The 16,538-nt window shown below is 40.3% G+C and overlaps 2 protein-coding genes across 2 annotated transcripts; one reads left to right on the top strand and one right to left on the bottom strand.

Moving 5' to 3' along the window:
* The first annotated feature begins 5,879 nt into the window (after positions 1 to 5,879).
* Positions 5,880 to 9,586, top strand: LOC143872669 (heat shock cognate 70 kDa protein 2-like). Its single transcript, XM_077376755.1, has 2 exons — positions 5,880 to 6,188; positions 7,676 to 9,586. The coding sequence occupies exons 1-2, from the start codon at positions 5,975 to 5,977 to the stop codon at positions 9,412 to 9,414; spliced, it is 1,953 nt and encodes a 650-aa protein (XP_077232870.1). The 5' UTR covers positions 5,880 to 5,974; the 3' UTR covers positions 9,415 to 9,586.
* A 4,538-nt stretch (positions 9,587 to 14,124) lies between these two features.
* On the bottom strand, positions 14,125 to 14,577 carry LOC143891755 (uncharacterized). The gene has a single exon (XM_077396290.1). The coding sequence runs from the start codon at positions 14,575 to 14,577 to the stop codon at positions 14,125 to 14,127; it is 453 nt and encodes a 150-aa protein (XP_077252405.1).
* Positions 14,578 to 16,538: the final 1,961 nt, after the last annotated feature.

Here is a 16,538-nt window from a genome sequence, read left to right as displayed (position 1 = left end):
CTTTGGATGAGTGGTTGTGATGCAAGCTTACAAAGATCCCACAAATAGCAGACATAGGGTAGCTTTGGCAAAAATTGTTTCTCATCCCTTTTTAGCAACACCAACAAGATCGTGAGCAACTTTTTAATTTCAGCAACTTGTGCTTTCTTTTTCTCATATTTCTTAAAGAGGAAAGTTGACTTTCTATTAGACGCAGGTCACGTTGGATTTTCTTGGAAGAAAAAGAAACTCTCTTTATATAGGCAAACGGTTCACACTCATTTAGAGAGCAAGTCATCTTGGGAGATTGTGGACCACGATCCGAGAGAGGCGGGGGACGAGCCCCACACGCTAAGTCTCTATGGATCATCCACGTGAATGGAGAGCTCTACCAAGGAACTCTCGAAAGAAGTGCCCCTCACAGCATAAGTGGCGATACAAAGGTGAGATACCTCTCGATTCGGGGACTAGCCCAGATTCGAGGCATACCTTAAACAAAGAAGAGTCGTCATCCAAGGAAGTGGGCCAAGGATCCCATACTATGCTCTGTTGCAACGGATAACCAGAGATATAAAATAAGGTTCGTGCCTGGTTACGAATTTGGAAGGTCTGAAGAACATCTCGTTCGCCCAAGTGCAAACACCTGGTCTCTTATGTCATTTACTTATTGATTTTGAAGAGCTTTGAACGAAAGTCATGCGTAATGGGAACACATATCTCCGAGAAAACGTTTATCTAATCATGCATGTCTCGGAGGAATAATAAGTACACATAAAATAGATGAAAGTAGTGTCACCTGAGAATAACTAGGTTATGTTTTATATATATGGACACAGTAGATCATCCAAACACAAAATTTAAATAGATCATAAAACAAATCATGGAAACAAATTTATAACATGTACAGAATCATTTAATTTTTAAATTAATAGTTACAATTGCTAAATATATATATATATATATATATGTATATATATAAAATAAAACCCTCAGATTGTTCCATGTAGTTTTCTTCTTCTAATTATTCATTTAGAAAAGCGGTTTTAACATCCGTTTGATGGATTTTTAAGTTATAGATAGCCGTTATAGCCATCAACATTCTTATTGTTGTAATCCTAGTTACAGGAGAATAGGTGTCAAAAAAGTCTATCCCTTCTTTCTGTTTAAAACATTTGGCTACTAATCTAGCCTTAATTTTTTCTATAGATCCATCGGTTCTAAGTTTCATTTTAAAAATTCATTTACAACCTTTTGGTTTACACCCTGGAGGTAAATCCGTTAACTCCCATGTGTTGTTTGATATAATGGATTATATTTCACTATTTATAGCTTCTTTCCAGAAGATTGCATCTAAAAAAGACATAGCTTCCTTAAAAGTAAGTGGATCATCCTCTACCAAGAAGGTATAAAAGTCAGAGCCAAAGTTAGTAGCTTTCTTTTCTCTTTGACTTCTTCTAGGTTCTATCTCTAGGCTAGCTTCTTCTCTATCTCGTTTTCTTCCTTTAGGTTCTTGGTTTTCTATTTGAGGAATACCATGACTACTTGATGCAACTTCTGTTTGAGGTATTAGAGTTTGACTCACACTTTTTTTATTAAGAGGAAACACATCCTCAAAAAATTTTGCATCTCTAGACTCTAATATAGTGTTCACGTCTATGGAGTTATGTCAGATTTTACCACTAGAAATCTATAAGCTGCACTATTATGTGCATATCCTATGAACACACAATCCACTGTTCTAGGTCCTAACTTTGTTTTTTTAGGGGGAGGTAACCTCACTTTAGCTAAACACCCCCACACTTTTAAGGTATTTAAAACTTGGTTTTCTACCTTTCCATAATTCGAATGGAGTCTCATTTCCATTTTTATAGGGTATCTTGTTTAGTATATGACAAGCTGACAACAAGGCTTCCCCCCACATGTTGAGTGGTAGTCGTGAACTAGTTAGCATGGCATTTACCATGTTAATTAGAGTTCTATTTTTTCTTTCTGCAACTCCATTTTATTATGGAGAATATGGTGCCGCCAACTCATGAATAATTCCATATTTTCTACAATATTCAGAAAATTCATTTGAGCTGTATTCACCACCTCGATCTGATCTAAGTATTTTAATCCTTTTTTCTAACTGATTTTCCACTTCATTTTTATAGGTTATAAATTTTTCTAAAGCTTCATCTTTAGATTTAAGAAGATATAGCATTGCAAATTTTGATTTATCATCTATATAAGTAATAAAATATTTATTTCCTCCTCTAGTAATAGTGTTCTTTAGGTCACATACATCACTATGTACTAGTCCTAGGATTTCTAAATTTCTTTCTATTGATTTAAATGGTTTTTTGCTAAATTTTGATTGAACACATATTTGACACTTTGGTTTTTGTTCAATAGAAACATTTGGAATCATACCTAAGTTCACCATTCTTTTTATAGATTGTGAATTTACATGTCCTAATCTACCATGCCACATATCATAAGATTCAACAATATAAGCAGAAAAATCAAAAAATTTATTGATTTCATTCATGGATACATTGAGCTTGAATAAACCCCCACACGCATAACTGTTTCCCAGAAACATCCCACCCTTAGTGAGAATAAACTTATCAGATTCGAAGACGAGCTTGTAACCGTGCTTGTTCAACAAGTAGAGAACTTGGTGCAGTGTGAGAACCTTACCGGAAGTAAGTTCGAGATCAACCTTCCCTTTCCTCATGACCTTAGCCGTTGAGGAGTTACCCATGAAAAGCATTTCGCTTTTATCTATTTGATGATAGGTGACAAATGCACTTCTGTCACAACAGACATGTACAGTGGCTCCGTGTCTACCCACCAATCACTCACATTGAACACTGTTATTGGTGAAGCCTGATCTCAGTCTAATATGGAAAGTATTGTACACTTTACCTTGACTGCGGCGGTCCCGCTCGCCGTTGAGCGGGCCAGGGGGTTGCAGAGGGCGGGAGTTTGGGGGCGGTAGGCCTCGACTCGAATTTTTTAAGGTATTTTTATACTGGGGGTAGTTTTATACTTTCATGAATTAGGATTTTTCTTTATTGTAACGCGTTTTTGAACGTCATATAAAAGGGATGTGATATCAGGAGACGCTACGGAGAGGCGTGAGGGTTCTGTAATCTTTTCTTCAGAATAGTGGAATCGTTGGCTTGTCGCTCTGCCGTGGACGTAGCCCATACCAAACTGGTTGGGTGAACCACATAAATCTGTGTGTTATGTGTGTGAATCTTTCGTTTATCTTTGCATCGTTATTCTGCTGCGTTGTTAATTCCTAACAAACACCATGTTCACTTCAGAGTCTACGGTTATAAGCTTCTTCACTTCGGTTCCGTGAATAACAGTCCCGGATTCCACCATATTGGCCTGAGGAGAGCGTTTCGCTTGAGAGTTTCTGACATTTTAGGAATTATCTTTCCCCTTTCAATGTCGACATTGTCTAGCATAGTGTCCAAGTTTTCCGCAATTGAAACAACCCTCTTTCTTCTTATTTTTGTCCATCTTTTTGTTACTTTTGAAGTGATTTCGGTTCTCCATCTTCTTCTTGTTTTGATGAGACCCAAGATTTTTATTTGATTTCTTTTCACTAGTCTTGACAAGATTGGCCTTGGAAAGGAGTTCCGATTCTCTATCATTTTGATCACGATTCCTATGTTCTTCTTCAATTCGGAGTGTCACTAGGAGATCTTGTAAAGACAATTCATCTTTCCGATGTTTAAGACTTTTTCCGAACTCCTTCCATGAAGATGAAAGTTTGTCAACAATGGCCGCCGAATGGAAACGGTCATCCATTTTGATTCCTTTCGCTAAAATCTCATTCAAAAAGAGTTGGAATTCATAAACTTGCCCTAACACGGATTTTTTATCCACCATCTCATATCTAAGATAGTTTCTCACTACATATTTTTTCACTCCGGCATCCTCGGTCTTGTACTTCTTATCTAAAGCTTCCCACATTTATTTTGCGGTCTTCATTTCACAATGCACGTCATACAAGGAATTCGTCATAGCACTAAAAATGTAATTACGACACAAAAAGTCATTATTTTCCCATTTTTGTGTAACCTCGGATTGAGCGGGTTCATGTTCTTCGGGACTAGGTTTGGGTGTGCTCAAGACATGAGCAATTTTAAGAGTTGAAAGCGAAAAGAATAAGCGTTGTTGCCGACGCTTGAAGTTCAATCCGTCAAACTTCTTGGGACGGGTGTAATCTTCACCGGCCATGTTGAACTAATAAAAAATAATCTAAACACACGTATAGAAGAGAAACAGTAGAAAAAGGAGGAGAAATCTTGTGTGTTTTTTTAACAAGAGGAAGTAGTTGTGTTTGTATACACCATAGAGGTGTATATATGCCAAACACCCCAAGGTCTTTCTCTTCCATTTAAGCCAAAGCAATTCATTGCAAACAACAAAACGGTATAAAACAATATAAAATATTAAAGAATAATAAAGGCTTGCAAAACGTTTGAAATTTGATTCAAAAAAGTCAAAAGTCTTTTAATTGATTAAAATATTCAACATGTTTTAGTCTACACAAACCTCCCAAATGATGTATTCACAGGCTTTCTTAAGAAGTCCTAATTAAACCCAACTTTCGAAATACAAAAACACCCATCTTTTAAAGGGGGACGGATTTTAATAAGTTTGGTATTCTTGGGTATTTACATGCATCTTTGTCAAAACATTGAGTGCTGAAATCATTTTCCATTGAAAATAGTGGACATCCACATCACACCACAGACAAGGTATAAAAACTCCTTTCCTTATGCAGGCTGTAAGTACACTAACTTTTCAATTTGAAGAGATTTCTCTGCGGTTAATTTTTTGTAGAATTAATCTCAGCCATTCACAAAATATTGAAAGGCTGACTTTTCGGCAACCCAATTTAGTCGCGGCGTAGGTGAAACCACCTCCACCATATCTTATGAAGTGTAAGCCCTTATAGTCCCGTATTTTTAAAAAAAAGTACTGTAGGGACCATACCATAGGTTGACCCAAACCGTCCATGTGATGGGCCACAACATTAATAGGCTATCCCCAAAAAAATCATTTCCATAAGATGATATAGCCCTCCGATTTGTAGAGATTTCCATACCATGCAGTTCCTCTATAGATCGGATGGTTGGGAACACCCTATAGAAATGATTTTTTGGGCATAGCCAATTAATGTTATGGCCCCATCACGTGTGCGGTTTGGATCATCCTATAGCATGGTCCCATTTCCAAACTGAAAAGTCATGTTATAAAAACAGGAGATTTTATAGGGTGTAAGCCCTTATAGTCCCTTATTTTTCAAAACGTACTGTACGGGCCGTACTATAGGATAATCCAAACCGTCCATATGATGGGCCATAACGTAAATAGGTTGTACCCAGAAAAATCATTTCCATAGGATGATCCTAGCCCTTCGATCTATAGAGGTTTCCATAATATACAGATCGGAGGGTTGGGGGATCATCCTATGGAAATGATTTTTGGGGCTAAACCTATTTAGGTTATGGCCCATCATATGGACGGTTTGGATCATCCTATATTGCGTCCCGTACAGTACTTTTTGAAAAATAAGGGACTATAAGGGCCTCCACCGTATAAATTCTCATAAAAAGTATTTGTTGGATGATCTCAACCGTCCGATGTATGGCTTCCAAATCAGCGGTCCAAGTCAGTCAGGTTGACCTAACACAAAGACGTCGGCAACAGGGCCGAATAAGAAAAGCAAAAACCGCTCAGCTTGGGCAACCATGAGGAAGTTAAGGAGGAGATTCGATATAACTGGAGTCATTCTCAACCGTCCATCTTCTCAAAGATCTACGGTTACCACTTCAACAGAACTTTCTAGAAACTCACCCTCCTACCTATATAAACTCAAACCTAAACTTCTCAATCTTCAATTGCTAACCCTAGAACTTAGAATAGTTCTTCTTTTTTCTTCTTTTTCTTTCAATTTTTCTCTTCGTTTCTTTTAGATCTCGTCTAGATGGCCGGTAAAGGAGAAGGTCCTGCGATCGGTATCGATCTAGGAACTACATATTCATGTGTTGGAGTTTGGCAACATGATCGTGTTGAGATCATAGCAAACGATCAAGGGAACAGGACAACACCTTCTTATGTTGCTTTTACGGATTCTGAGCGTCTTATCGGAGATGCTGCTAAGAATCAGGTCGCCATGAACCCGATCAACACTGTTTTTGGTAAGTGAAAAGATTTTTCTGCCTTTTTTTTTAGATCTGGTGTATTTTGTTCTGTTTTTGAATGTTTAGGGGAGTTTTGATATGTTAGTAGCTGTAGATCTTGATTTTTTTTTTTACAGATCTGTGTTGTATTGCATTTTCTGGTATAGATCTTGAGTTAGCTTGAAAGATTTTCTCTTTTTATTTAGATCTGGTGTGTTTTTCTTCTCTTTTTGAATGTTCAGGGGAGTTTTGATATGTTAGTAGCTGTAGATCTTGATTCCTTTTGCAGATCTGTTTTCTACTTTATGTTTCTGGTATAGATCTTGAGTTAGTTTGGAAGATTTTCTCTTTTTATTTAGATCTGGTGTATTTTTCTTCTGTTTTTGAATGTTTAGGGGAGTTTTGATATGTTCGTAGATGTATAGTTCTCGATTCCTTTCACAGATCTGTGTTGTATTGTATGTTTCTGTTATAGATCTTAAGTTAAGGAAGTTTTTCCTTTCACATCATGATATGCTAAATTTTCACATCCGGTTTTGTAAAATCCACATCCTCTCCTCTATGATGCTTTTTCTTAGTTACTTTTATGTTACTCAGCATCATCAGAAAACCGTGCCTTTTTGCAATGTTTATAGTGTTATTTCTATTTGAAGTTCCCATTCTAGCAAGTTCTATCTGTTTTAAGATCCGGTGTATTCTTAGGGGAGTTTTGATATGTTAGTAGCAGTAGATCTTGCTCTCTTTCACACGAATTTGTTGTATTGTAAGCTTCTGGTACATATCTTTAGTAAAATAAGTTTTCTTTTTTCTTCACTTGTTATGTTAAATCGGTGGATGTGGTTTTCTCAGATCTGGGGACTAGAAACGTTGCTTTCTAGATTTTTTCAAACCCTCTTTTGTATTTTTTTCACATCCCCTTTAACAATATTCTTTAAGTTTTAAAGGTGAAGAAAAAACGTTAAAGGGGGTGAATTTATCCTCAAGCAGTGAACAATTCTCACACAGAAACCGTTAGAGGGAGGGGGAGGGGGGATTTTGTCCGTTTACGGAGGGGGATATCATTTCCCTTTTCTTAATTGCTTTTATGTTACCTGGTTTTTAGTGGTATTTCACAATTGTTTTTTGTGGTATTTCAGTTTGAACTCCCCAGTATAGTAAGATCTTCCTGCTTTAAAACAGTAGTTTGTTATTTTATGTTTTGGTAGAGATTGAATTTCATCAGATCTGAAATAATGATTATCTTTTAGATTCCAGGCGTAGAGATTGGATTTCATCAGTTCTGAAATAATGATATCCGTTAAAATCTTGGGTAGAGATTGAAGTTCTTATGCCTAGCTGATATTTGGCGGACTGTTTTTTTAACCCATTAATTTTTTTCTTGTAGTATTTTCAATACCTTTAAAACTGTGTGTCCTGCTCATATCTCTCTCTCTCTCTCTCTCTCTCATGTATTGTCTTTCCTGTACGTTTCTCTATTGCGTCTGAATTTCTCACTCTTTACACAGATGCGAAGCGTTTGATTGGTAGGCGATTCAATGATGCCTCTGTTCAGGGAGACATGAAGCTCTGGCCCTTCAAGGTCATTCCTGGCCCTGCGGAGAAGCCAATGATCATCGTCCAATACAAGGGCGAGGACAAGCAATTCGCTGCGGAGGAGATCTCCTCCATGGTTCTGATGAAAATGCGGGAAATTGCAGAAGCCTACCTTGGCTCCAACATCAAGAATGCTGTGGTCACTGTCCCTGCTTACTTCAACGATTCCCAGCGTCAGGCCACCAAGGATGCAGGTGTCATTGCTGGCCTAAACGTCATGCGAATCATCAACGAGCCCACGGCCGCTGCCATTGCCTACGGTCTAGACAAGAAGGCCACCAGTGTCGGTGAGAAGAATGTTCTTATCTTCGATCTCGGCGGTGGCACCTTTGATGTCTCTCTCCTCACCATTGAAGAGGGTATTTTCGAGGTCAAAGCCACTGCCGGAGACACCCATCTCGGGGGTGAGGATTTTGACAACCGTATGGTGAATCACTTCGTTCAGGAATTCAAGAGGAAGAACAAGAAGGACATTAGTGGAAACCCCAGAGCTCTCAGGCGGTTGAGGACATCCTGTGAGAGGGCGAAAAGAACCCTCTCATCCACTGCTCAAACCACAATTGAGATTGATTCTTTGTATGAAGGGATTGATTTCTATTCCACCATTACCCGAGCCAGATTTGAGGAGCTGAACATGGATTTGTTCAGGAAGTGTATGGAGCCAGTGGAGAAGTGTTTAAGGGATGCCAAGATGGACAAGAGCACCATCCATGATGTCGTCCTTGTCGGAGGTTCTACTAGGATTCCCAAGGTCCAGCAATTGTTGCAGGACTTCTTCAATGGGAAGGAGCTTTGCAAAAGTATCAACCCTGATGAGGCCGTAGCCTATGGTGCCGCTGTGCAAGCTGCGATTTTAAGCGGTGAGGGCAATGAGAAGGTGCAGGATCTTCTTCTTTTGGATGTCACCCCTCTCTCCCTTGGACTGGAGACAGCCGGAGGAGTCATGACTGTCTTGATCCCAAGGAACACTACCATTCCCACCAAGAAGGAGCAGGTATTCTCAACCTACTCTGATAACCAACCAGGTGTGTTGATCCAGGTCTACGAGGGTGAGAGAACGCGAACCAGAGACAACAATCTGTTGGGTAAATTCGAGCTCTCCGGCATCCCTCCTGCACCCAGAGGTGTTCCCCAGATCACAGTCTGCTTCGACATCGACGCAAACGGCATCTTGAATGTCTCAGCTGAGGACAAGACTACTGGGCAGAAGAACAAGATCACTATTACCAATGACAAGGGAAGGTTGAGCAAGGATGAGATAGAGAACATGGTCCAAGAGGCTGAGAAGTACAAATCTGAGGATGAAGAGCACAAGAAGAAGGTGGAGTCTAAGAACACCCTTGAGAACTATGCTTACAACATGAGGAACACCATTAAGGACGAGAAAATCGCGTCTAAGCTTCCTGCTGCTGACAAGAAGAAGATTGAGGATTCGATCGAGCAGGCGATCCAGTGGCTGGACGCTAACCAGTTGGCGGAGGCGGATGAATTTGATGACAAGATGAAGGAGCTGGAGAGTATCTGCAACCCAATCATTGCCAAGATGTACGGTGGCGACATGGGTGGTGCCATGGATGACGATGCTCCTCCGGCTGGAGGCAGCAGCGGTGCTGGTGCTGGTGCTGGCCCTAAGATTGAGGAGGTCGACTAAGCCTTGTCTTGTTCAAGTTGGGAGAAATTTCTTTTTTGTTTTGCATTTGGTCTTCTTTTTCTCTAGTAACGTTTTGATACTTTCTGCTCGCGAGCTCATATTCCTGCTGATGCCCGAAAGTTTGTTTTGTTTGGGTATCTTGCATTTAAATGATATTTTAGGAACTTCTAAATCCTCTCGTCTACATTTGGTAGATTTCTTAATTGCTTGGGTTTAACATTTCATTTCCAAAAAAAATTACATCTTTGATCTAATGCAGGGTTTTTGTGCTTCTTGTTTACATTTTTTGCAGCAGAGAAATGATTTAGTAACTGTTACAATAACCTAAAATACTTATAATAGGCTCTCATTCTGTGCCCAACACATAACAGGGGGATTGTCAGTGTTTTCCATTGCTAGCCATTTCCTCCATCTCCTTCCCTCTTCGACTGATAAAAAGGAGCAGAAATTGTTGAAGCAAAGCTCTCTCTAATTCGTGGAAACATGAAAAAAGGGTTTCTCGGGCTTCCTCTTGCAAAAGCCTCTCTTCTTTCGAGCAAGCTGCTCTTCCTCCAACCATCTTGGTCTAGTGACCTCAGACCGTATCTCTGGCTGCATATCAAAAGGGAAGAGCAGCTCCCTTCCATCACCTAAACACTTTCTACATCCTGTGATCCTTGAGACGCAGAGTAGGTTTGGCTTTCAATCTGCCTTGTAGACTGGGATTGCAGCGGCCAATCTGTCGTGGAGTCATGAGGTTGGGCATGACGCTCAGATGAAAGAATGCTGACGGCTGGGCAGGCTGCATGCGATTCCGGGAGGTGGCAAGATCTGGCCGGCGTCAATGTCGATCTCGGCTACACTGCCTGATTTGCATATGGGTTTTACTTGTTATAGAAATTCCCGAGTGGGAGCTCATTTTCTGCAGAATTTGAAGACCCATTTCTTGCGCACTCGAGATTTAGAACAAAATCAAGGATTGAATGGCATGAATTTCTTTTCATGATGAATCGGAATCTCCAAGTGGAAATGAGGGTGAGAAAGCTAAAAAAGGAAGCTAGTCCATGTGGCTTAGAAATCAGGAACCAAAAACTAAACTCAAAATCAGGATGAGCTTTTCCCAGCTCAGGGATTTTGTTTCCTGATTTGTAGCGATTTGACAATTTCACCAGCTCTGGGATTTTGTTTCCTGGTTTGTAGCGATTTGACAATTTCAACCCTCATCTCTACTTGGAGAAATTCCTCTGGTAGCCTCTATTATAGACATTGCTGATGATCCGTGTCCTGAAGCGAACGTATTGATGTGATTCTAGTAACGGTACGGTACATCACATGAAAGTTCACTCCATTACTCGGATCCTGGTTGTTTGGATACAATGATTCAATAGAGAATATGAAGTGTTAAAGATACTGGTGATGCACAAATGTATTAGGGGAATTGATGTATTTTATAAGATAATTGTCAACAAGAGAAAGTATATAATGAAAGGGCGTACAAATACATACCCATCATCCCATCCTTGATCAAATATCAAGTGTGGATACTTCAATCGTACCACCTTTTACAGGCGGCCCACTCATATTATTTCTCAAGCCAACAGATGGAAGATTGTGGCAAAAGATTTGATTGGGTATTTTTATTACAGCAATTCCTTCCATTCCCAAATAAGAAGAGAAAGGAGGGGGAGGGATTGATTATCTAAGTTCGTAGTGGCTAAAGAAAGAGGGCCCCAAGTCCACTCCCTTTAGCTCCTTCTCTAGGGTTTTATCCAAAACCCTAGATTTATTCCTCCATCACGTTCTTCCAGGTATTTTTCAATAGTTCTTTAGGACCTGGACCCTCCTACAGGAAGATGAAGTACGTAGTCCTACCCATCCACCAAGTGACACAGCTCTTATTGGATGGAATACTAAAAGGTGAGAAGCAGATCCTTTCGTGGTAAGATCATCAAAATGGGGCCATTCTGAACAAGAGCTCCCTCTTGAAAAAGGGGATCCCTCGCTCAAGGTTGGCCCAAATGAAGTAGAAACCTGTCAAGATTCTGTTCCCCAGGCAGACATTAAGGGAGAAGATGCCACTGCCACAGTGAAACTAGAGGGAGAAGCTACGGTCCAGAAAATCCCCTTGACTTAAAATCCTGAACAATGTTGTTTGCTGCTTGAGTCTCTAATTGAGCTTGAATGGGTGCAACTCCTGGAACAGATCAAAGAAAGACTCAACTCTTCCACACCGGTTTCAAAGGAGCCCTCGAATCCAAACCAATCAGTGTGAACAGATGTGAACATACCAAACAAGAATAAAGAAGTTCGCACAGTGGTCATACGAGCAACAAGAGCAAATGTTTCCTCGTAGTCGATCCCGTATTCTTGAGTAAATCCTTTAGCAACAAGGCGAGCTTTATACCGTTCAATAGATCCATCTGATTGAGTTTTGATCTTATAAATTCATTTGCATCAAACAACAGATTTTCCAGGGGGAAGATGGACAAGATCCCAAGTATTGGTCTTTTGTAAGGCTTTGAGTTCTTCTGACATAGCCACCTGCCATTGTGGGTCAGATGCAGCCTCTCGATAGGATTGAGGCTCATGAAGAGATAGAATAGTGGACAAAAAACAATGATAATCTTTGAGCTTGGCAGGAGGATGATGCTCACGCTGTGCGTGACGACATGTAGGAGCAATGAATGTTGAATCACTTGCGGGGGAAGTGTTGTTGTTGTCAGGCTCAAAGCGGTCATCAATGGGACCTGGTGAGACGACGTCCGGGGATGGACTAACAGAAAAGTTAGAATCATCATGAGAGGTCGACCCATAAGAAGTATCAGCTGGGGGAGGACTAACATAGATGTTAGAGTCATCAGTAGAGGTCGAACCAGAAGGAGTATCAGAATGGGGATCAAGAAATGGATCCACAAGTTGATGAGGCTCTGAGGATGGAGTGGAGGAGATGGAATAGAAAGGTAACTTCCACCTGTGCTTCTGTTTACTACTCGGATGCTTCCTTTGCCTCTCGATCCCTTGCTTTTGTTTCTTTATCTGCATCTGGATTTGGATCTAGAACTGGAAGGCATGTTGCTGGACAAGGTGGTGCTAGTGAAAGACCTGGTAAAATATCAAAGCCGTGGTGTTTTTTTCTCAAAAGACAACATGACGAGAAATACGCAATCTTTTTGCTTCCGGGTCATAACAACGATAGCCTTTTTGTTGGACACCATATCCTAAAAACACACAAATAACACTTCTTTTACTCAACTTATGTCGTTTTCGTGTGGGTAGGAGTACAAAGCAAGTGGACCCAAATACTCGAAGTTGAGAGTAATCTGGAAGAGAGTGAAAGAGACGTTCAAAAGGAGAGATGACATCCGTAATGGACGAGGGAATCCGATTAATAAGATAAACTGAAGTGTGAACGGCTTCCCCCAGAATTGACGTGGAACAGAAGAGGAGATAAGTAGAGTTCGAGCAGTTTCGATAATATGACGATGCTTGCGTTCTGCTACACCATTTTGTTCAGGTGTGTCAGTGCACGACAACTGAGGAAGAGTTCCTTCGGCTTTTAAAAATGAGTAAAATGCACCTGACATATATTCTCCACCAGAATCAGAACGAAAGATTTTGATTGATTTGGAAAATTGAGTTTTTATCATAGTAGCGAACTCAACATACACACGTAAAAACTAATAGATAAAGCCAAGTATACCGAGAATAGTCATCAACAAAAATAACATAGTAATAATAACCTCCCATAGAAGAAACATTTGTGGGTCCCCAAATATCAGAATGTATTAATTCAAAAGGAGATAAGGAGACATATGTACTTCTGGTGAATGGTAGAGCTGGTTGTTTAGCCAGTTTACAATTAATACAACACAATTCTTTTTCTGTTTGAACTGGTCCTAACAACCCTTTATTGATCATATAACGAAGACGAGAAATGGAAACATGACCTAATCTAGAATGGCATGACATAAAGGAAGATGATGCGGGAGTTAAGGCTGCGACTAGGGGACGAAGAGTAGGAGGGACTTGAAGCCTGTCCAGACAAACAATCGACCTGTTCTACTGCCTGTCCCAACTTGCTTCCCCGTCAAGTGATCCTGCACAACACAGTCAGAAGAAGAAAATATGACATCAAATCCATGATCACACAACTGACCTACAGAGATTAAATTCATCGGTAATTGAGGAACAAGAAGAACGTCTAGCAGAGAAAGCATGGAAAAGGTTTTAAGTATCCCAATGTGACTAGCAGTAATTGTAGATCCATCAGCAGTATGAATGGCAGGAGGAGCGGGAATTTGCAACGAGTGCACATCAAAGGTCATGTGGTGGGAAGCACCAGAATAAAAAAAACCAACTATCTGAATAAATACCTGAGGGTACCGAGAAGGCAGAGGCAACATGAGTGATATTACCAATCTGTGAGATAGCTTGTTGGATCATCTCCTGTATCATATCTGTTGTAAGATGAGTTGAAGAGATGGTAGAAGATTCAGATGAATCTGAAGTCGGAACGGGAGCTGCCAGAAAGCGGGTATCAGAAGTAGTCCCAAAACGCGTAGTTCCCTTTCTTTTGTTGCGCATATTATTGGAAGTGGGTGAAGGACAATTCTTAACCATATGTCCATATTCTTTGCAATAGATGCATTGAATTTTGGACATATCTTGGTATCCCTGAGGGGACTTGCCTTTTGAAAAATTGCCTTTGGGCCTAGAAGGTACCGCAAAGGCTTACACTGGATAAGGCAAAAGTCCTTTACGAATCTCCTCAGCAAGTAACTCTGAGAGAGTCGTATCAACAGTTGGAAGAGGCGAGCGGTGAAGAATAGTAGCACAAATCGTCTCATAGTCATCTTGAAGAGCCATTAGAAACTGCACCAATCGCATTTCTTCTTGATAATTGTACCATAGTTCTGCATTAGTTGTCCACTTGGGCTCCATTAGAACTAACTCATCCCAAATTACAGTCATTTGAGAATGAAAGTCTGAAAGGGATTGCCCCTTCTGATGTTGCAATAAGCGAAGATCTTGTTCTAATTTGTATTTCCGAGCACAATCAGATTGAACATACCTGCGAGACAAGAAATCCCACACATCTTTGGCAGTGTCAAATCTACCAAATTGCATGCTAATGGATGGGGAGACAGTATTAGTGATCCAGGTAAGGATTTTATTATTGTTCATTTCCCAATCATCAAATTTGGGATCATCCTTTGCAGGTAGTTTAAGATCACCCGTGACATATTTTCAAAAGCCCTTTCCTTTTAAGAAACTTTTCATTAGAAAAGACCAATGACTATAATTTGTTCCATCCAATTTAACTGCAATGGGTTGATTGATTTCGGAAGCCATACAAAAAAAAAATTCATGAAATCAAGAGACAAAGGAGGTGGTGCTGTGATAAAGTCTTAGGGGTGTACCGTCACAGATGAGAAAGGGCTGAGATGATGGCTTGTAGCGACAATGACAGATTGACAGATTCTGGTGGGTTGACCGTTTGATTGGATGAGATCGGATTTCAACGGCCCATTTGATTTTCGGCAAAGAGACACACAGGATGGTCGGTAAAAAAAATACTTAAACAATGGCTGATTTCAGAGGAACCAAAAGCAGTGAAGAGTGTAATGCTTAGAATCCCATTGGCTGTTTCATGAAGAACCCAATAGCTGGAGTTGGATGATGAATCGAGCCTAATGGCTCTGATACCATGTGAACAGATGTGAACAGACCAAACAAGAATAAAGAAAAACTACGAAAAAAAGAATAAACTTCACTTTCTTTATTGCTTGCCTTCTCGTATACATAGTGTACACTATATATAGACATTACAAGGATCCTTGACAACTGCTATAGAATCCATGACAGCTGCTATACATGGAAATGCACTATTCAATATAAATGGAATGAAATATACAAGGAATGTGAATGCAGTGATGATAAGCTGTGGCTTCCATTAATAGAACCATGAAAGAGTACTTTCCATTAATAGGGATGTGACAGAGCTGTTCTTTCTATTATCAATCAACACCTCAAGCAGGAAAAGAAAAAAGAAAAAAAAGTGAGCAAATGACCAATCTCTACTGCGCCACGACATGGAAGGTGACGAGCTAGACTTCATCCTGCAAGATCATTTGGAGCTGCTTAAAGACGCTTTCCTCAACGAAATACAATCTCCTGATTTCTCCTCTCATCCTCCCGGAAACAAGTCGGATAACGAAAACCAGGAAGGCATCTCAGCTCAGTCAGAAAATTCAGGCTCAAAAAGTTTGAATAATGGCGGGAAGGTTGGGAACAACTTTTGAAATACTGAAGCAGGACTCTTGCCAAAAAGGTGATAACTCTCCAAGCATTGCATCCTTCTTGATGAAAGACACCGCTTTCATTGAAGTAGAAAGGTCTGATCAAATCGAGCAGGAAATGAAAATGAAAGATCCCGCTCTCAGCAACCATGTTGACTTGCCTTAAAATGGGAAGAATCGGAGTGCTGACCTTGCGGAAAAGGGAAAGGATCATGTTGGCTCCTCCAATGAGAAAAAAACAAATCCCGAAAGCCAAGCAAAAGGAAACCTCCTAGAGCAGAAGCAAAAAATCTCACAAGTGATCTATCTCCTGCCCAGCTCTCTCTTTAAAACTAGCAATCGACATGTATGGTGCAAGAAGTGTTGGGTTTAAGTCTAGCCCAATAAGGGCTTATTTGGAATTTGTTTTTAACTAGAGGGTCAATATGATCTTTCTATACCTAAAGCATATCTCTAAGTGTAACCCTAATCTTTGGCAACGAAAAAATGACAAAGGACACGTCGGGCAGATGGAATGCATTATTTAATTCAAAGGGCAACTTAATTCAAAGGGCAACGACAACAACGACAACAACCCCTACTACGAAGGCTAGGGATACGCGAAACACTAAGCCATTGACTAATTGAAGACCAATGCAACACCTATCTGATTTCATACTCATGCGGCTCAAGAGTAGGGGTAGCCGGCTCGGGCGGAGATGCATAAAACAAGGCTGAATGCGGGAATTTACTTCACTGACAAAGACACAGAGGGGCATCAGCGAACTCATCGTTCGAGTCCCCGGACGAAGGTGAGACCAACCTTATTATGATTAGCGAAGTCCTTTCCAACTCCGTCAAATGGTT

The sequence above is a fragment of the Tasmannia lanceolata genome, unplaced genomic scaffold (genome assembly GCF_043159265.1).
Source record: "Tasmannia lanceolata isolate RefF3 unplaced genomic scaffold, GAP_Taslan_0.1 ptg000002l, whole genome shotgun sequence".
NCBI lineage: Eukaryota > Viridiplantae > Streptophyta > Magnoliopsida > Canellales > Winteraceae > Tasmannia > Tasmannia lanceolata.
This window is presented reverse-complemented; position numbering and strand designations above follow the sequence as displayed.